At 46.1% G+C, this 23,578-nt stretch overlaps 1 protein-coding gene across 1 annotated transcript in view; it reads left to right on the forward strand.

The window, feature by feature from the left end:
* ATP6V0A4 (ATPase H+ transporting V0 subunit a4) overlaps nt 1–17,264 on the forward strand; it is a 51,209-nt gene extending 33,945 nt beyond the window's left edge. The window contains exons 16-21 of the mRNA XM_050945601.1: nt 1,956–2,172; nt 3,481–3,588; nt 5,584–5,718; nt 7,982–8,099; nt 10,940–11,111; nt 16,814–17,264. Of these exons, the coding sequence (XP_050801558.1) occupies nt 1,956–2,172; nt 3,481–3,588; nt 5,584–5,718; nt 7,982–8,099; nt 10,940–11,111; nt 16,814–16,907 (844 nt within the window). The 3' untranslated portion in view covers nt 16,908–17,264. The remainder of the gene's footprint in view (nt 1–1,955; nt 2,173–3,480; nt 3,589–5,583; nt 5,719–7,981; nt 8,100–10,939; nt 11,112–16,813) is intronic.
* Nucleotides 17,265–23,578: the final 6,314 nt, after the last annotated feature.

Here is a 23,578-nt window from a genome sequence, read left to right on the forward strand (position 1 = left end):
CTGACCATAACTTTCACCTGTTGTCAACCGGCTATTACCTCCCTCAGATAGCTACCGATTAAAGGAAATGTGGTTTAGTGGCAGACCTACTTCTATCCCTCTGCCCAGCTAGAGGTGTTTGTTTCACATTGCATAACACTGATAGAGAGATATGCACAGCTGCAGCAACCCTGATGACCATGCTGGTGCCCCACACCTGCACGTCACCCGCATAGAGACTGATTCTTGGGTTTAGTGCAGGCGAAGTGAATTTTGCCTCTAATGCAGATGGGCAGGCCCTGTGCACTGATGCACGTCACCGCTCCAATTCATTGCTGCAGCTGAACCAAGTGCAACAGTAAAAGCAGCAAAGAGTCCTGTGGCACCTTATAGACTAACAGACGTATTGGAGCATGAGCGTTTGTGGGTGAATACATCCGAAGAAGTGGGTATTCACCCACGAACGCTCATGCTCCAAAACGTCTGTTAGTCTATAAGGTGCCACAGGACTCTTTGCTGCTTTTACAGATCCAGACTAACAGGGCTACCCCTCTGATACCAGTGCAGCAGGTCACCAGTTTTCACGATCTCTTCTTTGTTAGGGTTGTGGCTTTTCTGCTGAGTGATCTGTGTGTGCGTGTGTGTGCTTGATTTCACAAAATATTTTCAGAGATACAGAAGTGCAGTTAATTTTAAATGTAGAATCTATGGCTTTTTTTGCTAAAATTTCTCTCTCTGGGCCTGATCCAGAACCCATTATAGTTATTGGAAGTCTTTCCATTGACTTCAGTGGGCTTTGGATCAGGCCCTATATGCATAATACATCCACAAAACCCAGACGGTGTTCTGGGAATGAATGGAGGTTGTGTAGTGGACGAGGATGCCTGTAGGACCCTCACTTGTTGAAAAGTTGGAAGGTTCATAGTGAACGAAGCAGGGAACTGCAGGAAGAGGGAGGCTTGTCCCATAGTTAAGGCCGTTGAATGTTCCCCTGGAGAACTGGATTCTATCCCTGCCTCTGCCACAGAGTTCCTGTGTGATGCTGGGCAAGTCCCTTACACCAAACTGTTCCCAGGTGACCCCTAACTGTGTATTCCTCATGTTGGTGCGCCCAGCTTGAGACCCTGGGTCTGATCTGCAGAAGTGCTTAGTGCTCATGTCTGTAACTGCAGTCAGTAGGAGCTGTGCTTTGAATACAAAGTGTTATATAAAGCTGAGTGCCGTGAAAAGTCAGGCCCTGTATGCCTCAAATTGGGTACCCAAAATTACTGGGGACTTGTGACTTTAATCTGTATGCCTCAGTTCCCCATCTTACAATGGGGCTACAGACTTCTCGCCTCCGAGGGGTGCTGTGAAGATAAATTCACCAATGCTTGTTAGGAACTAATGTAATATGATGAGTGCATCATAGAAAAGCCCATAAGGAAATTAATATTTCTGCATTCAGTGCAGGGTGTGGATGGTATGCAATAAATAAGGCCTGGGGTCACACGGGGAGGAGAAAACAAAACATTGGGTAACGCTCATTCAGTGACCACCACCCATCCTGTGCACTGAACAAGGCAGAGATCCTACAGAAAAATAGTGTGTGAACATGTAACTAAAGACTATATCATGCATACACACAAGGGGGGTGAATTAGGGCTGCACGGGTAACCTTAATATTGGCATTTCCTATTATTTGCTACTTTAGCATTCTTTTAATGTACTTTTTTAATGTAATAATCTGTAGAGATGCTCAGATACCAGAGTAATGGGCAAAGTGTAGGACCTGAATAGAATATGTGTAAAATAATATTTATATCTAAATAATCCCTAATGATGCCCAAGTCACACATTTCCCCCTTGTCCATCCGTAGCTGTATGATGCCAGTTTCATTTTTCGGAGACCAAATTATGTGCTCCACAGTCCTAACCCAGTGATCTTGTCCTGTGTGTGCCATACCAATCCGTTTGGTGGGATTCTGTTTTTCCAGCTACTTCAAGAAAACCATAAACATCGTCCTGCAGTTCATTCCAGAAATGATCTTTATCCTCTGCCTGTTTGGTTACCTGGTCTTCATGGTTATTTTCAAATGGTGCCACTTTGACGTCCATGTATCCCAGAAAGCACCGAGCATTCTCATCCACTTCATCAACATGTTTCTGTTTAATTACAATGATCCTACAAATGGCCCCTTATATCCGCACCAGGTATGGACTTGAGTATTTTTACACCTAGCTACTTACTCTGAGTTTAGAGAGCCATGTCAGCCCAGCTTCATTAACTGAGCCTCAAGCTATGTTAGTTTGAAAATTAGACAGGCAGATTAGACCCCCAGACTGGTCCTATCCTTCAAACAGTTCAAGTTGATTGAGAAAATTTCTGTGGGTCAAATTGTGCCCTCTGTCACATCTCCGTGTGTGGTGGGTTGTGTAGAGTTGAATTTGGTTCTGGTGAAAGCAATATCTCCTCTTAATGTCTAACCCTGCCTACATTTTGTTCCATGAGAGGCAAATCCTGTTTCCAGGCAGCGAAATCAATGTTGTTATTGGGGAGGTGCCCAGGGACTCAACTGTCAGGTGCCAGGCTGGCTGAGGAGGGTTGTTTTCCTGGAATTCAGGTTGCTCCAGTAGTAAAGAAATGGCCTAATTGCTTACCCTAGTGATGACACACTCAAGGCTGGGAAAGTGACTGTGGAAGCGAAGCGCAGTGGTGCTCTGTTGTCTCGTGGTGACTCTGTTTTTAGGGCTGCTCATAAAATTTTTTGATGAAACAATTTTTGACATAAAACCAGGTTTTGACAAAGCAGACATTTTTCCAAAAATGTCTACTTTCCTCTAGAATTTCTGATTTTTTTCCACTGGAAAAGCTGAAAACTCGACATTTTTGGCTGAAAACTGAAATGTATTTGTTTCAGGCAATTTTTGATCAAAAATTGTTTGTTTGGTTTGGAGGTTCTCTACTTTTAATGAAAAGTCAAAATCTTACACCAAGATAAAACTGTTTTCCTACCAGCTCTGTCCATTTGGTCAGATAATACAGGAAAAGTTGTATTTTCTAACTGCCAGCCCTGCAAACTCATGCTGGTTTCAGAAAATCCAACTGTGTTCTTTCTGGCTCGTACATACTTCATCTCTAATAAGGAAGGCTCTGCAGGAAAAATTCTGCCCTTAGTTACATCTGTGCAACCCTACAGCATTCTGAGGTCAGATTTCTGTCCTGCAGTTCCAGTTCAGTTACCAAGACCGTTGATGATGCCTGAGATGGAACAGACTCGCTCTCCAATAGCTGTGTGTGGGTCTGCAGTGTTAACAGGAGTGCAAAGGAGAGTATGTGCTTATTTCTGTGACTAAGCAAGCAGACGACACTCTGGAGGCACACAGCAGATTGGTTGAGTGAGAAGGAGCCGTTTTTATTTAATAACTTTTCTGACCATAATTGTACTTGAAAAACTTCATTTAAAAAAAAAAAAGGTTTTGTGATGTCCCTTTAACAGATCCACCTTTGGTCTCTTGTAGGAAGAAGTCCAGAGCTTTCTGGTCATATTTGCCCTGATAGCTGTTCCCTGGATGCTTCTATTTAAACCTTTCGTCCTCCGAGCCAATCACCGGAAAGCTCGGCGTATGGTAAGTGCACAAGCCTGTGGCTGCATTCTGAAGTTGCGGTAGGATGGGGGCAGAGCTGAAGATTAGAGGTGGGATTTTCCAAAGCACTCAACATAGGACCCAACTCTGCTCCCCTTGAAGTTAACGGGAGTTATTTACCGGTGACTTTGATTGGAGCAGAGTTAGGCCAACATGAGCATTTTATAGAAACTATATCCTAGGTCAGAAGAAGTTAGAAACAAGTAATTATGAAGCCAGTGGTCTGGTGATTGCCTCAGTTCCCTGCTGTGCTCAGTTCCCAATCACTGTTATGACTGATTGCTTGCTCCATATCAACTGGGAGCAGGGCAGAAATGGTGCTCTCGGGGAATGTATACAGTGCCTGGGGAAATGCCTGATTTAAAAGTGATTGACCACTTTTAAATAACACTTTCCTCCTTAAACGATAGAGCTTATCTCATAAAGCCTCTGGTCCTACTCTGTTGCACATAACAGTCAAAGCTGCTTGTGAATTCTGTTCTTTATCGCGTTTGTTTCTAATGAGTTACTTTTCTTAGTAGTTAGATGTAGTGACTAAAGTATCTTTTATATGGCCCAGATGTTTTCATTTAAAAAGAGATCAGCTGGTTATGCTAAGTGATCTTTTCAAATTCAGTAACTCAGAACCTATCGTTTGTCCTGTAACTTCTTACTTTGTAACTCTTCGTGGACTTTCAGGCAGGTTTTACATTGTTGACTCCAGCTTTTGCTTTACACCAATAACATTTGATATCTTTCCTCCTCTTTCTCCCCATTCCAACCAATGATTTTCATATGTCAGCTGCCTGATCCAATCTTAGATTTTGCCAGATTCATACAGCTCCAACAAAAGGCGCTCTTTGTATGACATTCAAGACAACTCTGAGATAAGCAGGTATAACAGAGATTACTGGTGCAACAGAACAAAGCACATTATTATGAGACCTTTCCTGCAAAACCTGTTGGAAGCATTAAAGAATGCCAGGCTACGTCCTAAAAAGTTGCTGCATCCGTACTAGAATGAGACTTTTATTGTGCCATATATTAAGTTTGCTATAGAATTCTTCACATGCTCTTTTGTGGTTTTTAGAGGCATGGATCAGGTCATCCTGTGTGTATTATAATGCTATGCACTTTAATGATGCGCTGCAAACTCATGCTGGTTTCAGAAAATCCAACTGTGTTCTTTCTGGCTCGTACATACTTCATCTCTAATAAGGAAGACTCTGCAGGAAAAATTCTGCCCTTAGTTACATCTGTGCAACCCTACAGCATTCTGAGGTCAGATTTCTGACCTGCAGTTCCAGTTCAGTTACCAAGACCGTTGATGATGCCTGAGATGGAACAGACTCGCTCTCCAATAGCTGTGTGTGGGTCTGCAGTGTTAACAGGAGTGCAAAGGAGAGTATGTGAGAGAAAGAGTGGATAGTCTTGAGATTTTGTCACTGGATATAGGTCAGAAGATCTCGATTCTATTCCCAGATCTCACTCTCAGGCTTTCTGTGTGACCTTGAGCAAATCACTCAGTCTCCGTGGGCCTGATTCTTTCCTCTTGCTTATAACCGCATGACTCCATTGGCTACAACTATTCTTGATTTGCATCGGTGTGATTGCAAGGAGCAAATCAGGCTTTCAGTGTCGCAGTGTCCTCATCTGCCCAATGCAGATGGTATCCCCCTGCCTCACAGAGGAGTTGCAAGGCTGAAGCTAGTGCATGTAAATTATGTTGCAATCTTTGGCTGGAAGATGCTCTAGAAATTAAAGTATGTATTTATTCCTAGTGAGGGAGGCAGAAATACACTCTTTCTCTAGTCTAATAAATGTCTGATTGTTGCTGAAATCACTATTACGTCACATATAGTCTGTGCTATAACTATATAGGGGAGTTATGTACCGCATATGTATAGATATAGTTATATAGTGCATCTATTGACCTGTAGGACCATTAAGACAATTAGAATAAAACAAACCTCGCTACTCTCTTTTCCTTTTCGAAAGCTCCAGACACCAGCCATTTCAGAAAACCCTGCTGGTGACATTGAAGTGGAGATCATTGACTCCAATCACGCCAAGAAAGCTGGTCAGGAAGACCATAGTGGTGGCCATGGAGGACATGATGACCATGATGAAGAGGTAGGGAAATCAGAACGTGGGAAAAGGAGGAGGAGCCACCTTCCTGAATCCTAATTAATTGAATTAATAATTGGAGATATGCCTATCTCCTGGAACTGGAAGGGACCTTGAAAGGTCATCAAGTCCACCCCCTGGCCTTCACTAACAGGACCAAGTACTGATTTTTGCCCTAGATCCCTAAGTGGCCCCCTCCAGGATTGAACTCAAAACCCTGGGTTTAGCAGGCCAATGCTCAAACCACTGAGCTATCCCCCTACCTGCAAGTAGGTCAGACTGGAATGTGGATGATCTTCTGTAAGGCCAGACTGAGGTCTTGGAATTTGCCTGCAGCGTTTTTGATTGTTTCAGGGAAAGCTCTTGAACCATTTCCTTCTAAGAGAAGATCCCGCTGAACCTTAACCCAATGCTCTGACCAGACCTGAACCTAACTTTGTTGAGATTCAGACAGGTATAACTCCCCACCCCCTTCCGCTCCCCATCTAATATTGTTCAATTTCATGCCTCATTCAGTTTATAGCTGGAAAAATATCATATCATATATATCATATAACATGCTTCCTGTGGGAGAACCTGTTCTTTTGTATCTTCCCACCCAGTTCAGTGAATCCATGAAGTTCAGATTTTGAGGCTAAGCATCAGAGGTTTTGGGTGTAAATCTAACTATAGGAACTTCCAGACTAGATCAGACTTGAGGCCCATCCAGTCCCATACCCAGGGCTGGCTCCAGACACCAGCTAAAGAAGCAGATGCTTGGGGCGGCCAATACCAAGGGGTGGCATTCCGGCCGTTATTGAGGCTGCACGTCTGGGTCTGCAGCAGCAATTGGGCAGCGGGTCCCTCACTCTCTCTTGGAGCAAAGGACCTGCCACCGAATTGCCGCCGAAGGGTGGAGCGGCGCAATCACGCTGCTGCGACTTTTTTTTTTTTTGCCACTGGGGTGGCAGAAAACCTGGAGCCAGCCCTGCCCATACCCTGTTTCTGATATTGGCTGGTACAGCTGCTTCAGAGCAAGGCATAAAGACCTTGCAGAAGGCAGATGTGGAACAATCTGTTCCCCATATAAGTCTCATCCTGCTCTCTAATTATTAGAGTTGGCTTAAGCCCTGAAGCACAAGGTTTAACATCTCCCTCTGCCTTCTGAGGTTTTGCCCATCACAAAGGTCTGGTTTACACTACAAACTTATATCGGTATAACTATGTCGCACAGGGGTGAAAAAAATCCACACCCCTCAGTGACGTAGTTATACCGACCTAACCCCTGTGTAGACAGCGCTATGTCAGCAGGAATGCTTCTCACGCCGACAAAGCTACCGCTCTTGGGGAGTTGGAATAAGCACACCGATGGAGAGCTCTCTTTAGAGCATCTGCGTTAAAGTGCTACAGTGGAGCAGCTGCATTGCTGCGATGTTTTAAGTGTAGACTTGCCCAAAGAAAAAGCAGTTGTCCTGGCGGAAAAAGCGCAGGAGTGTTCTGCATTAAAAGAACCTGAAATCTGGAGAGAAAGGTGAGAGCAACTAAGAAGTTAGGCGTTATTCTCACCTGAATAGACTGATCCTACACCCACTTAAGACAATAGAAAGACTCTCATTGATTTCAGTAGTGGTAGATCAGCCCCTTTGTGCTTCACATTTATTTCAGGGTTGCACCCTTGCAGCCTGTAAAATGCGTGTGTGGGTCATTAGGCCTGATTCATTTGAACTGGGGGAACCCAGGATGTGTGCCTCTGGCAGCAGACTCTTTGCCTGGAGTGGAGTTCACAGCAGTCCCAGATACTTCAGGGGGATGGGGTTCATAATCAGCTGGAGTTCGGGAAGTGGGATTGGCTGGCTGAGGAGGGAACTGATTCAGTTAGGAGATTCACTGATTCAGTATATGTCCCCAGAAGCATCTGCCAGCAGGTTTCCTGTGCAGTTCCACCCATAAATTAAAGCCTCAGTCCTTAGGGGAGCCCAAGGAGGACGGTGGTAATCTCACTGTCACTCCCTGTAGGGGTTAAATTTTAGGGTTGGCAAAATATGGGGGAGTTCTTTAGCAGTTGCCTCAAGTTGCCTTTCTTTTGGGAATGGTGGTCTGAGAAAATAAAGGGGGAGGAACAATTTTCAAACCTGTCCTTTTGACCTGTGAAGTACCCATGTGTTGCTCCCATTGTAGTGAAGGGGAGAGAGGAGACCAATGTGCAGCAAGTTAATAGGCAGCACTGCTCTGTTAACAAGCAGCACTAAAGGAGCATAAGTGAAGCAGCTTCATTTTTACATCATTTCAGTTCAATTTTGGTGATACGTTTGTCCACCAAGCTATCCACACTATTGAATACTGCCTGGGCTGCATCTCCAACACAGCATCCTACCTCCGGCTCTGGGCGCTCAGCTTGGCTCATGCACGTAAGTTATCGCTCGATGTTCGTCGTTATTCAGGTAGTGACCGTGAAGGGCTGCTACAAAAAGGATTTTATTAGAGCTGGTTGGGAAATTTTTGTCAAAAAGTTTTTGGTGGAAAATTTTGGTTTCCACAAAAATCAACATTTGCCCACAAAAAAATTGATTTTTGTCAAAAATTTTCAATTTTCCATCAGGAAAACCAAACCTGTCAACCCAAATAAACATATTTTGGTTTGTCGAACAAAATCAAAATGTTTTGTGGCAGTTCAATCTGTGTTCACCTAAGCTGCCACAGTACAGGGCATGGGGCACCTGTAGGTTTAAACTAGTGTAAATGGTGGATTCTCTATAACTTAAAGTCTTTAAACCATGATTTGAGGACTTCAGTCACTCAGCCAGACATTATGGGCTACTACTGGAATGGGTGGATGTGGTTCCGTGGCCTGCAATGTGCAGGAGTTCAGACTAGATGATCATGATGGTCCTTTCTGGCCTTAAAGTCTGAGTCCCTCTGGTGTCTTCTAATTGTGGTGCCTCATGTCCCCACTGTGGCCTTGGCTCTCTGGCTGAACTACTTTTCCCATGATGCACTGAGGTTTCCTTTCTGACTGAACCCTCATGGTCCATCATAGGAAGATGTAGCACATCCGGGGAACCCAGCCCATAAAGGAGAATGAGCGCATGAGGCACCAGAATTACAACTCCCCATGAGGCAGCTCAGGCAGACACAGATTAATGTCAAACTGATGTGAAAAGAAATACTTTGATTCCGTGCAGCAAATAAAAATGAAACATTTTGATGTGGGAATAGCTAAACATTTCATTTTGATCTGAAATTTTCTAATAAAAAATTTTTAGCACTCTCCATTTCATGAAAAAATTTGATAGGTCAACTTTTCATCCTGATTCAGGATGAAACAAGTGTTAAAATATCAGAATTCCCTGCAGGACAGAATTTCTGGGTTTTTTTGACCAACTCTTAAGTATTATTATATATTTATTATTTATATTTTTGTGGCACCCAGGAGTCCTAGTCATGGACTGGGGACCCTACTGTGCTAAATGCTGTCCAACACAGCACCAGACAGACAGTCCCTGCCCCCAAAGAGCTTATAATCTAGAAATAGGCAGCTACAGAAGGAAACCTCTGAGTGCAGAGATCCCTGGATTGAGAGGAGTGAGTTGCACTTCCCTTATAACATCGTTGTTGGCACATAAGTGAGTCTAATAGGACCTAATTAGAAGCCAAGTCACACTAGCCTTTATACTAGAGATAAAGTGATAAAAAGTATAAGAAGCTTGAGTAAAAGGGTGACATGCACTTCAATATACAGGTAGCCCTTTTATGAACATCTGAAAACCTGTTTTTCTTGGGAGGTTTAGCAGAGGTGTTCATCACAACTATTGGCACCTAAGATGATACCCCATTCATCTGAACTCTTACATCAAAATATAGTTTAAGGATCTGGCTGTGCTGTCCAAGGAGACAGAAGAAGGATGATCCAATGGTTAGGATGCCAGCATGGACTGTAGGACAGCTCGAGTCAATTCCTTGCTTTGCCACAGACTTCCTGTGTGACCTTGGGCAAGTCACTTAGCCTCAGTTTCCCATCTGTAAAATGGGTATAATAGCACACAGGTGTTGTGGGGAGAAATACAATGAAGATTATTAGGTGCTTAGATACTACAGTCAAGAGAGACATGTGAAAACTAGGACTGTTGATTAATGGCAGTTAACTCACGATTAACTCAAAAAAATTAATTGTGATTAAAAAGATTAATCACACTATTAAACATGGCATAGCAATTGAAAGTTATTAAATATTTTGGGGCGTTTTTCTACATTTTCAAAAATATTGATTTCAGTTACAACACAGAACACAAACACACTTTATATTATTATTTTTTATTACAAATATTTTCACTGTAAAAATGATAAACATAAAAATGTTGTGCAATCTCTTTATTGTGAAAATGCAACTTACAAATGTAGATTTTTTTTTTTGGCTACATAACTGCACTCAAAACCAAAACAGTGTAAAACTTTAGAGCCTACAAGTCCATTTAGTCCTGCTTCTCGTTCAGCCAATCGCTCAGACAAACAAGTTTGTTTACATTTACGGGAGATACTGCTGCCTGCTTCTTATTTACAATGTCACCTGAAAGTGAGAACTGGCGTTAGCAAGAGACTTTTGTAGCCAGCGTTGCAAGGGACTTTTGTAACTGGCATCCCAAAATCATAAGATAGAATGGTCAGAGAAATAATGCTGAACCCCAAGAGAACCCACCTTTTACATAGGTACCTATTGCCACAGGGATCACAGATCTTAACATTAGCTGGAGATCAGGTAGACACTCAGTACTAAGAAAGAGAACTGATTTTGACAGTAAGGATGAAATGCAAAACCGTCAAGGACACTCCTGGCATTCCACTGACTGGGGGACCAGAACTACTACAATGGCACAAACTATTATAACTCTGGTAAAAACAAATGGGAGATCTCAGGAGGAAGCAGCCCGGATTTCTCTAAAGATCTCTGGCAGGTGCAGCCACACACACAACTCCGCAAAGGGACATAGAGACAGATCCTCAGCTAGTGTAAACTGGCAGTGCTCCACTGGAGTAAATGGGGCTCTACAGAGGACCAGGACATTACACCTCAGCTGCACTATATACCCACTTCCCATTACTTCTACATACAGCTTCCCTTTAGAAAAGGCATTGAGAATGATGGAGCACAGAACAAATGGATTGGTTCCATCCACCAAATGAGATGGGCGAATGGATTTTACCACTGTGATGGTTGAACTGTTCTTGCTCTTCCCCCCTGCTTGCTTTGCAGAGTTATCAGAGGTCCTCTGGACCATGGTGATGAACATCGGACTTAAGAACAGTGGCTGGGGAGGACTTATTGGGGTCTTCATCATCTTTGCCATCTTTGCAGTTCTGACTGTAGCTATTCTGCTTGTCATGGAGGGCCTCTCTGCCTTCCTGCACGCACTGCGCCTTCACTGGTACGTATTCTACCAGAGGATTCTTCAAACTATGGAAGCCTTTTCTAGTGCACTTTCTGGGAGATGAGGGCACACATTTTACTGCAGAGACTCCATGATGACGGGTGTGAGGAGAGGCCTGGGGTGAGGGCATGTAAATACCTAATTAGAGAGTGAGACTATATGCCTGGGTAGATGCTCATATTTGTTACAGGATGTTTTCTATTCACAGCCATATTATTGTACCTCAGGCTCGTGCCATAACACTGCTCACTGTTGCACTTACCCATTTGAAGACAGGCAGGCATGCAAGAATATGTAAACAGTCAGGTGAAGTGGCCTAACTGAGACCTCCAAACTCATGTCTGTTGGGGAGTAGCTCATGTATCTTCTTCGAGTGCTTGCTCATGTCCGTTCAACTTAGATGTGTGTGCTCACCACGTGCACTGGTGCCAGAAGTTTTTCCCTCACCACTATCCGTAGGGGACCAGCTCCGGCGCCCCCTGGAGCGGCGCGCACATGCCACAGTATATGGGGTGACGCCGGTTCCCCCCCACCCTCAGTTCCTTCTTGCCACCAGTGATGGTGCTGGAACTGTTACTACTTCAGCTAGTGCTGTTGCTGCCAGGGCCAGCTTCAGGCACCAGCTCAGCAAGCAGGTGCTTGGGGCGACCAAGGGGAAGGGGCGGCACATCGGATTCTTTGGTGGCAATTCAGCGGCTGGTCCCTCAGTCCCTCGGAGGGAAGGACCTGCTGCCAAATTGCCGCTGAAGAAGAAAGTGGCGCGGTGGAGCTGCTGCGGATTGCTGCTGCTTTTTTTTTTTTTTTTTTTTTTTTTTTTTGCTGCTTGAGGTGGCAAAAACCCTGGAGCCGGCCCTGGTTGCTGCTCATTCATACGAACTAGTTATCTCTTGTATTATAGTGTATATAGTTTTCTGTTAGTGTTTATAAATCGCTTAGCTAGAGTTAGAGACTTTATAGGTCCTGAACAGGACTTTGCCTTGGGATGTGACATGCCCCGATCCTCGGGCTTTAAGCCCTGTGATCGCTGCAAGAGACCCATGACCGTTAGTGATCCACACAGCAGTTGTCTCCGTTGCTTGGGCAAAGGACACATTAGTGAGAAGTGCAAAATTTGCAAGTCCTTCAAGCCAAGGAGTAAGAAGGAGTGTGATGTTTGTTTAGGAGCGCTCCTTATGGAGTCGGCCCTCACCCCAGCACTGGAGCAACTCTCCAACTCAGCACTGAGTATCATCACCTCAGTGCCCCACCAGGACCATCCACTAACCGGCACTGGTCCCCATCCGTGTCTTCAACTATGAAGTCCAAGAAGGTGGTGTGAGGCCGGTCTCCAACCTTCTGCAAGGAAAAGGATAAGACTGGGTGTGAGCAAGGTCCCGTGCTGGGCAACTCTTCACCCATGTCAGGATCTCGGGCCCAAGCTCCTGTGGAGCGATGTAGCCCAACCCATTCCCCACCAGCTACCCCGAATAGCGGCAGAGGTCTCTGTCAGCTCCGGGTGCCATCCATGCCAGAAGCCCTGCAGGTGGTGCAGGAGATCATGTCCCTCCCAGTGCCGCCCACACTGGCTCCTGCGGCTCCCCGGTCACAGGGTAAACCCACGTTCAGACCACCATGGTCCCCACCTCAGCAGGCACCGTTCCCCATCGTGGGGGACATCTCTCCAACATTCGCCCTCCTGTAGCCGCCATGCATCTGACCACAAGAGGCAGACACCTCGCAGCCCCATTTGGTCACCAGACGCAGACCTTTGGAGGCACGCACTCCCTTGCAGGAGTACCGATCCCGTCACCCGTGTCTCCAAGACTGCAGTACCACTACAGGGACCCATCGAAGGATCGATGTCACCATTCCTTGGGCTGTGACCGATACCCTAGGAGGGCATCACCATGTGCAGGTGCTTCCTGGCATCAGGCCCAGTCCGACTCCTGGTCCCACTCCTTTCATTGGAGTGGTGCTCAACTCTACCTGCGCCAGGGTGTTCCTGGCACTGGAAAGATTCAAGGCACTGATGGACCTCATTGCGGAAGTCTCCGCATTTCCCCTGACCGCAGCCAGGGTTTGCCTGTGCCTATTAGGTCACATGGCAGTGTGTGCACATGTGGTGTGCCATGCCAGGCTCCAGATGTGACTCCTGCAGCTACGGCTGGTGAGAGTCTACTCCCAGTCCAGAGACCAACTAGAAAAGGTTCTTACCATTCCTGTGACGGTACTTACCTTGCTGTGATGATGGACCTACCCTGAGAAAGTCCTGAAAGGAGCCTCCTTCAAAAGCACTCCTCACACATTTGAGTTGGTTTCAGATGCCTCGGACCTCAGCTGGGGGGTGCACCTTGGCACCCTCCAGACCAAAGGTATGTGGTCTCAAGAGGAAACGACACTACACGTAAATGTCAAAGAGCTCAGGGCAGTGAGTGGAGCGTGCGCAGTCTTCCTACCTCACCTGTTGGGCAAAGTGGTCAGAGTCTTGATGGACAACACAGACTCAATGTTCTACATCAACAGACAATGAGGAGTCCAATCCTCTGCCAAGAGGCACTCTGTCTTTGGACTTCTGCCTCAACCATGGAATCCATCTAGAAGCGTATCACCTGGGTGCCAAGAACATGCTAGTAGATCACCTAAGCAGGGACTTCTCCTCTCACCATGAGTGGGTGCTCCACCTGGAGCCAGCCAGAGGTGGGGAACTCCCCAAGTGGATTTGTTCACCACCAGGCAGAACAAGAGGTGCCACAAGTTTTGCTCCAGATGGGGTCTGGGCAAGGGCTCCCTCTCCGATGTCTTCCTCCTGCCATGCGGGAAGCCTGATGTACACGTTCCCTCTGATTCTGCTCATCAGCAAAGTTCTAGCAAAAATCGAGAGACAAGGCTCAGGTTATCATGATCGTCCCAGCGTGGCCTCACCCGCACTGGTTTGGGATGCTTTTGAGCCTGGTGGCCATCCCTCTGTGGCCCCTGCCAAACTGACCGGACCTGCTGTCACAGGATTGCAGCCAACTCTTGCACTCCAACCTCGCTTCCCTCCACCTGATGGCGTGGAGGTTGTGTGGCTGAACCCTGAGGAACAGGTTTGTTTGGAAGGGTTCACAAAGTCCTCAAGAGTAGAAAGCCCTCGACTAGACAGACTTACCCGGCAAAGTGGATGAGGTTTTCCCACTGTGCGGCCAAATGGGGGCATCTCCCCTTCTCATTCTTCAGTGCAGTCAATCTTAGCCTACCTGCTGCAGTTGAGGAACCAGGAGCTGGTGCACTCTTCTATCAGGGTGAATCTGGTGGCCATTTCTGCCTTTCATCCGCCCACCTAGGGACAAATGGTGTTCTCCCATGACATTACAATCAGGTTCCTCAGAGGTCTCGAGAGACTTTTTCCTCGAGTTTGGTCCCCGGTCCCTCGATGGCATCTCAGTTTGGTTCTGTCCATGCTCACGGGCCCACCCTTTGAGTGCACATGTTCACGGCCCACTACGCCATCATGCAGCAGGCTAGGAAAGACGCTGGGTTCAGCAGAGCGGTCTTGCAATCGTGAACTCCTACCTGCTTCCAAGGGTACTGCTGGGAGTCACCTAAGGTGAATGGACATGAGCAAGCTCTCAGAGAAGAAAAGATAGTTACCTTTTCCGTTAACTGGTGTTCTTCGAGATGTGCTGCTCATGTCCATTCCATGACCCCTCCTTCCTCACTGTCAGAGTCTCTGGCAAGAAGGAACAAAGGGTGGGGGGAACCAGCGGCGCCCTATATACTGCAGCATGTGTGCCCCACTCCAGGGGGCACCAGAGCCGGTCCTCTATGGATAGTGGTGAGGGAAAAACTTCCAGCACTGGTGCATGCGGCGAGCACACTAAGTTGAATGAGCAACACATCTCAAAGAACACCAGTTACTGAAAAGGTAAGTGTCTTCTGTCAGCTGCTTCCTGATGGTGGAAGATATAGTGTTAACTCACTGTTCCGCCTGCACTTAGGGGTTCAGACACTTTTCTAAGATCTTATAAGAACCCAGACTAATGTGTAAAACAAATCCAATGCAAGAAAAAAAGAAACTCATCGGCCCTGGAGTTCTCTTGGCGGGCTTGTGTTGTGTACTTTCCATCACGTGACATTCCATCCCTGACCACACAATACAATCAGCAAAAACCAGCTTGTGAAGCTTGGAATCATCTGATATGGGGCTGGAGGGCCTGGTAAGTTTGCTAGCTCAGATTCCATTGTACTGAATGAAGGAGTGAACTTGGCTGCCCCTGGTGGTTATCAGAGCTCTCTCGGATATTAGGTTTAGTGTAGGAACAAGGGCCTAGTTTTCCTTGCTTCCAAGATACTGGTGATTGTCCCCTCACTGACAGTGTTTTCAGACTGATGTACGAAAGGGGGTGTAAAGGTCAGTGACTCTTCTGAATTCCTTTTGCAGCCACAGCCATTACTCTCTTTCAAATGCTTTACTTTCCTCCTTGTACCCCCAACCAGGGGCCGTCCTTGGGAATACGCAGAATACACAGTTGCGTATGACACCATGAAATTTGGGGCACCAAATTGCCCCAAATTTCATGGTGCCCTAGGCAACTGCGTGCTGCATATATGGCAGCACCAGCCCTGGCGACCAGCCCTATCCCTCAGCCGGCCCACCTGCAAGGGGCAGGGCCATCCCTAGGGGGGTTTGGGGCCCCAGACAACTCCATCAGCTCCCACCTCTTACCCTTCCCCCCTACTCTACCCCCAGCCCTCCCCCATTCCTCCTCTTCCCCCCGTGACCCTGCACTCACCGATGGTGGCGGGAAGCAAAGCAACCTGGCCCCAGTCCGCTCCACTCCGCCAGCTCCCAGCCGTGGAGCTCCGCTTCCTGCCACCGGTGAGTGCGGAGAGGTTGGGGAAAGGACGCCTCCTGCACTCACTGGTAGTGGGAAGTGGACTGACGTGGCCCCAACCGTGTTGCTGGGGGAGGGAGGGGGTTGGGGAAAGGTCCCCCCGACTGCACTCACTAGTGACAGGAAGCGGAGCGCTGCGGCTGGGAGCTGGTGGAGTAGAGCTAGATGAGGCCGGGTTGCTCCGCTTCCTGCCACTTCCAGTGGTGGGGGATCCCTTCCCCAAGCCTCATCCCCCGAGTGACATGGCTGGTGTTGGGGTGAAGGAAGTGGAGCAGGCTGCTCCCAGCCCCCTGCTAATCCCCTGGGCCACTCTGGGCTTGTGGGGCCCCAAAAGTGCCCCCCCAGCTCCTGCCTCCCAGACACTGGGGGGGAGGTCTGGGGCCCCACATAGCCCCTCCATGGGGGGTGGGGGGATGCATAGGGCACCCAAATGGCTAGGGATGGCCCTGTCACCAACCCAAGGAAGGTGGGAACCAAACACGTCAAGGGCGGTTCTTCTTCTTTTGAAATGTAGTTGTCAGTGGTGCTGCTGCTGATCCTGCCCCTTTCCATTATATCAGAGGGGCCCTCAGGAAACCCTGCCTCAGCCACCAGTCCAGCCCATATGCACATCACAAAGCTGTAGAGATTCCTGAAACTTGTCCATGTTTCTGACACCCACCCTCCACTGTTAGTTAAGCTCCTGGTTTCTTTCTTCCTGGAGCTGCTATTTTTCTACCTCACTACTTGACTTTTAAATGTTCCTTTCTTCCCTCTCTCCCCATGCCCCGTTGTCTCGTGCAAGCTCACGTAACACATTGTGGTGCCTCTTTTAACTTCTCTTTGTGTTTATTTTTCCCCTATCAGGGTGGAGTTCCAGAACAAGTTCTACGTGGGGACAGGTTATAAGTTTTCTCCATTCTGCTTTAAGTCTATCATAGATGGAACTGCAGAAGGCTAAAGACAACTAATTGCAAAAACCCTTTACTCCCTGGGCCAAATTTTTCATTCCTTGAGACAGATTACACTCTGGGGTACAGAAACCTCTTCAAGTGAGCGTCATATTCTATATAGTTAAATGGAATTGTTGCCCTGGCCTAGCACTAGGTACGAACCAGACACTACTCTCATTAAAGGGTTAACCGTGTCATACTTTAGCAAAAATGTTAATCTAAAAGGTGACCATTTTTGCTTCTAGAATGCTAAACTGTAAATCAGCAGAGCAACAGAACAGAGAGACAACACCCAGCGTGTTGGCCAGATCCTCAGCTGGTGTACACATGCATCTCTCCATTGATGTCAATGCTGAGGATCTGGCCCTATTTGTAGGAGTCATCTGTCTGCTCTTTGAGTTAAAAACAGAGGATATGTGCTGTTTTGAAATAAATTGTTAATAATCAACTCACGTGCTTTCCTCCCTTTGCTGTCCTGCTTTGTGGTTTTTGTTTTTTAAGAAAACATTTAAGTATTGATTTAGATGAATTCCTTAGGTGATCTGATGACAAGTGCATGTGATGAATCCCTGTACAAGGTTACATTTCTTAGTATAGCACACAAATACAATTCAAAGTAACTGAGAAAAATGCTTGCTTTTAAAGACTTTACTCCGACAAAGCACTTATTATCTTATTTGTTCTAGAGATTAACATCGCTGGATTATAGGTTTTCTCACACATTGTCACTTTAGAAAAGTGTATTTGAATCACACAAATACAAGGACACACCAGCTGCGGATCAGCAATGCGGGCCTTTGGGGTTTCTAGTTTATGGTGTGTCCCTGTCATGGCTGAACTCTGTAAAGCTGATAATTATTTACTAGCAGGTCTTAGCACCAAATCCTGAAATCCTTGCTCATTCTTTACTCACTGCTGACCACAGGCACAACTTCCATGGGAGTCACTGAGTAAGGCCTTCACAGGATATATATACATCTGGGAATAAGTTCTCAAAAGCCTGAGGCTCCACAGGTATCTGGGTGCCTCTTGGGATGAGATAACAAAGACCTCTTGTGATGCACAAACAGGCACAGTAATAGCTACTATTGCACAAGTTCAAACTATCATACCGAGGTGAGTTACTGGAGACTGGTGAGGTTGAAGGGTAGGGTATGTGTGGCTTTACTTGGGTGGTATGTGGGGTCTTTGGCTGTCCTCGCTTGTAGGGTTTATGGTCTGTGTGCCCCCTGGGGTAATCGTTCCCCTTGACAGTAGCTTTCTTGCTTTCTGCCAGTTCCATCCATTTGGCTCCAATCTCCCCCGCCTCAACGATATCTTTGGGATTTCCATCTTGTATGTACCGTGTGATGTCTTCAGGAACACCATCCAAGAACTGCTCCATTTGTATGAGGAGGTGCAGTTCTTCCAAGGTTTGAACGTTGTTTCCTGTTATCCAGGCCTCATAGTTTTTTGCAATGTAGTAGGCGTGTTTGGGAAATGACACCTCTGGTTTCCACTTTTGGGTTCTGAAGCGCCGACGGGCATGATCTGGGGTTATCCCCATTCTGTATCTGGCCTTGGTTTGAAAAAGTTTATAGTCATTCATTTGCTGCTTAGGCATTTCAGCTGCCACCTCTGCTAAAGGTCCACTGAGCTGTGACCTCAATTCTACCATGTACTGGTCTTCGGGAATGCTGTACCCAAGACAGGCTCTTTCAAAATTTTCCAAGAAGGCCTCGGTGTCATCACCTGCCTTGTAGGTGGGAAATTTCCTGTGCTGTGGAGCAATAATTGGCGCCGGGTTGTTAGGGTTGGCTGGCACAGGCAGCCCAGCTTTTGCCAACTCCAGTTCATGTTTTCTCTGTTTTTCCTTCTCTTCATTCTCTTTTTGTTGTTTTTCCATGTCTCGGCGGTGGGCCAACTCTTCTTCTGCTTGTTTCCTTCGGTAGGCCACCTCTTCTTCTTCTAGTTTTCTTTTGTGTGCTGCCTCTTGGGCTGCCTGTTCTCTTTGGAAGGCTGCCAGTTTGATGCTTTCTTCCTTTTCTTTCATCTCCATCTCTTGTTGTTTTATTTCCAGTTGTCGCCTGTGTTCAGCTTCTTTGATTTGTTCTTCGGCCTCAATTTTTGCCTTAGAAGTCATGGTTCCTGTTTTCTTGGGTTGGGGTGCCCTCCGGTGTTTATCTTCTGCACTGCAGGCTCTGTTGCCTCCTGAAGTCTGCCTAGCAACAGTGCCTTTAGCTAATCTTCAATGTTAAGTAAACCTGAAAAACCACTTTATTTGCATGCATATAGTGCTGGAACTTGCCTCCTAATGGGAGGGCTATTGCATGACAAAAGACCCTTAACAGTCTGGTAATGGCTTCTTGTTTAACATGCAAGCCACAAACTGCCAGAGAGAGCAGAAAAAAAAAATTCTCTCTGGTTCCCTTTTAAAACCAAACTGTTTCTCTCTGCTAAAAAGCCCCTAGCAGAGAAAAGAAAAATAAAATATTTCCACTGGCTTCTGGATTCTGTCTATCCCGTAACCGCTGCACACCATATCATAACCTTAGTCCCAGATTTGGACCTTAGCGTCCAAAATATGGGGGTTAGCATGAAAACCTCCAAGCTTAGTTACCAGCTTGGACCTGGTACCTGCTGCCACCACCCAAAAAATTAGAGTGTTTTGGGGCACTCTGGTCCCCCTGAAAAACCTTCCCTGGGGACCCCAAGACCCAAATCCCTTGAGTCTCACAACAAAGGGAAATAATCCTTTTTCCCTTCCCCCCTCTCTGTTCCCAGTCCTGGAAACAAAAGTACTTTCCTATTCCCCCAGAGGGAATGCAAAATCAGGCTAGCAATCCAACACACAGATCTCCCCTTGATTTCTTCCTCCCACCAATTCCCTGGTGAGTACAGACTCAATTTCCCTGAAGTAAAGAAAAACTCCAACAGGTCTTAAAAGAAAGCTTTATATAAAAAAGAAAGAAAAATACATACCAATGGTCTCTCTGTATTAAGATGATACAATACAGGGTCAATTGCTTAAAAGAATATTGAATAAACAGCCTTATTCAAAAAGAATACAAATCAAAGCACTCCAGCACTTATATTCATGCAAATATCAAAGAAAAGAAACCATATAACTTACTAGCTGATCTCTTTGTCCTTACACTTAGAAACAGAAGACTAGAAAGTAGAAACTACTTCTCCAAAGCTCAGAGAAAGCAGGCAGACAGACAAAAGACTCAGACACAAACTTCCCTCCACCCCGAGTTGAAAAAATCCGGTTTTCTGATTGGTCCTCTGGTCAGGTGCTTCAGGTGAAAGAGACATTAACCCTTAGCTATCTGTTTATGACACAAACCTTGTTAAAACAGTAAAGAGAGGTCATTTCTCTGAGATCATGGTCACTAATAATTGCTGGATCCAAGACTAGCAGCCTACAAAACAATCCTCACCTAGTACGTGGGGGTTAGCACTGCACAATCAGAGCTTGGCAAGAAATTGTTGCCTGTGTATCCAGGGCTACATACATCCCATTACTTTGGATGGTGTTTGTTTGAGATAGCGAGGTGATATGAGCTACACAATATCATGAGGTGGTTAACAAAAAAAAAAAATCTTTAGCACCTCATGACATTTTCCATGGTAACTGTTGTTATCTCCTGTCAACGCTGCAGCGCACATTTCCTGAGATCCACCCAGAGCAGAGGAAATGCCAAGCCTCAGGAAGTCTGGTTCAAATTAGCCTCCCAAAGCTGAGACAGTTAAAACCTCTTTCCTCCCCAGAAGTGATCCCGCTAGCACGAAGTGAAAACACATTGATGGCAAATCTGGATGTGCTGCTGCTCATAGCGTACCTCTCATGTGAGGAAACAGGCTGGAACATTGGCAATCTAGCACCCCCCAGCTTGGAAAAACCACTTTAAAAAACCAATGCTAGAAAATACCTTCAACAATTCCACTGGAACCACAGACTGCCAGCTGCCCTTGTTCCTTTCCATTGCTGAAAAAAGCCTTGTGGCTGACACATCATTGCTAACCTCCCCATCTTCTCTTTCCAGAGTACACTCAAACAGCGTGGCACGATGCAGACCACGCACCGACACAGTGCCCCTTTTTGTTACCACATTCCTTAACATCGGTTTGTTATACTGAAGCCTTGATTACATTAATGGATGAGCCTGTAGCCATCCAGACCACTGCCATCCAAGTGTTCATTCTCGAATCACTGACACAATCATGCACATCACTGGCTTGAATTTGTTCAGTCTTTAAGGCAGCTGCCCAGTTCAACAAAGGCATTGAGGTCTATTATTTTCATTCGCTTTATGTAAAATCTTCATTGTTTCGCACTTCCATTCTTGTTTATGTACAAGTGCCGTGCCAGATGCAGCTTCCCCCTTCTGCCTGACACAGGCATTACCGGGGCCAGGGATGAGAGGAATGTGTCTCCCACCAGGTTATTATAATGGCACTATTGTGATCTCCCTTATATTGCCCTCATCACCATCGTATTTAATACCTTCCAGTCATGTATCCTGTCAATGTCCCTCTCAGTGCAGCTGCAGGATTCATACTTTTTTACTCCTGCTCGCTCTGCCCCACTAGAATTTTGTGTGTGTGTTTGCACCTCTATTTCTTGGATGGCTGAAGTTCCCAGGAAGTGACATCCACATGTCTCATTGGACATAGTCTGGCTCCACTTCATTCTGAATATTAATAGGCAGCACTGCTGCTTCATCTACTCCTTCCCACTGCCATGCACACATTCTATTAGCCAGTTTATTCCCAGTTTCCCTGGGCAGTTGAATAATAATAATAATAATGCACAATGTCTCTGAACTTCTTCACATATATTTATATAAACATGCTGCTAAGTGGGTCATCAGTGGAGAGCTCTGGATCTAAATGCACAAGCCTCTACTGCTTGAGCTAAAGAATTAGCTGTATTAGTTTGGAGGCAGTTTAGACCCACAAATCTCTCTACATAGCCTAGCCACTAGAGGGAACAAAGTCAACCACGTTAGTGTAGGTTATACACTCTCACTGGTCAGGAAAGCTCATCCCATGCATTAGAGATCCACAAAAGTTCAGTTGTCCAATAGAACATTATTTGTCATGATTCTCCTGGATGTATCATTGGTAGGGATTGAACATTGGATCTCTGGGCCTAAAATTACAAGTCTCTGCTGGTTGGGAATTTCACAGAACAGTGGCCAGTATTGTTCACATTAACACGGGGAAGTTGGCATTGTGAAATTTCTACAAAATGCTATGATTTTATGTGAAGCATTTCAATTTTGCTGAAACCAGTCTACAAAGTGGGTATAGGATCATGGATCTGGCACACCAAATCTTGCTACTAGTTCAGCATGGGCCAATGCAGGACATTTAAAAGGAGGATGTAAAATAATGTTATGGAATGTTATATGTTGGGCTGGAGCAAATTCCTTCCTGACCCCCAGAGGCCATGCGGCATGAGGTTAAAATGCTTTGGTAAGACTACTACTGTAGCACTGTGTTCAGTTCTGGTGTTCACATTTTAAACAGGGATGTTAATAAAATGAGTATTAACAGAAGAGGCACAGGAAAGACGCAAGGTCTGAAAAACATGCCTTATAATGAGAGACTTAAGGAGTTTAGTCTATTTAGCTATTGCAGAGACAGTTAATAAGTGCTTGTCACAGTTCAGGGCAACTGCACCTATATTCTCTTTCTGTAGTCCCTTAAGGCACCCGCCCTAGTGTCCTTCACCTCTCTTGGGAGCAACCCACATTTCCCTCCTGACCAGGGGTTTTCAGGCTGCAGAGTTCCCTGCCTACACTGTGATATCCCCAGCAAGCCAGCCCAGTGTCAGTGCTCTGTCACCAAAGTTTTGAACAGTGTAATTGTCAACAGTTACAAGTTAGCACACAACTCTTTCTAAGCAAGCACATTTATTCATAAGGTGAAACCATTATAGAAAAAAAAAACATAGTAACAATCTACATTCTTGCTAAAAAATCTCACCAGAGGTCAGCCCCCCACTTCATGCTCGGGCTCTGGTGACAGCCCTTCAAAACGCACACTGGGTTTTCCCTGTGGTTACACATTCATAACTGTCTCAGAATCAGAGCACCCGCCTCCACCCCCATGGATAGTTCAGACTTTCCTTCATGCAGCCTGGGCCTTTGATCTTGGCCTCGTGTAATGGATGATCAACAGACAGTGGCCCGCTCCTAAAGGTGTAGCTTCAAAAGGTCGGGGGGTTGCACAACCAGAGGTGGGGAATTTGCATTCACCTTCTTCTAGATAGTCCCAAAGAAAATCCATTAACACTTTTGCTTCCAAAGTCTATTCTTGTCTGGCACATTATTCAATAATGTCCTTTGAGTCCTGGGTCTCATGGCCCCTCCTCCCACCCCCCACCCCGAGGTTACCTACAATCCCAGCCCACAATAATACATACATCATTCATTTAATACATTGGCCCCCTAAAATACTTTAACTTAATTCAATGACATCACCCAAGGATGTTTCAGGAAATTGCAGAGGTGAAAGTAAGCTGGTACGGGCCGGTACGGAGGACCGGTAAGAGAAGGAGACTGACGGAGGGAGGGAGAGAGAAGCCTGCTTGCTGCACAGGGGCGGCTTCAGGCCCCAGCACGCCAAGAGCATGCTTGGGGCGGCATGCTGCGGGAGGGCGCTCTGATGGTCGCCAGGAGGGCAGCAG

The sequence above is a fragment of the Gopherus flavomarginatus genome, chromosome 1 (genome assembly GCF_025201925.1).
Source record: "Gopherus flavomarginatus isolate rGopFla2 chromosome 1, rGopFla2.mat.asm, whole genome shotgun sequence".
Classification (NCBI taxonomy): Eukaryota; Metazoa; Chordata; order Testudines; family Testudinidae; genus Gopherus; species Gopherus flavomarginatus.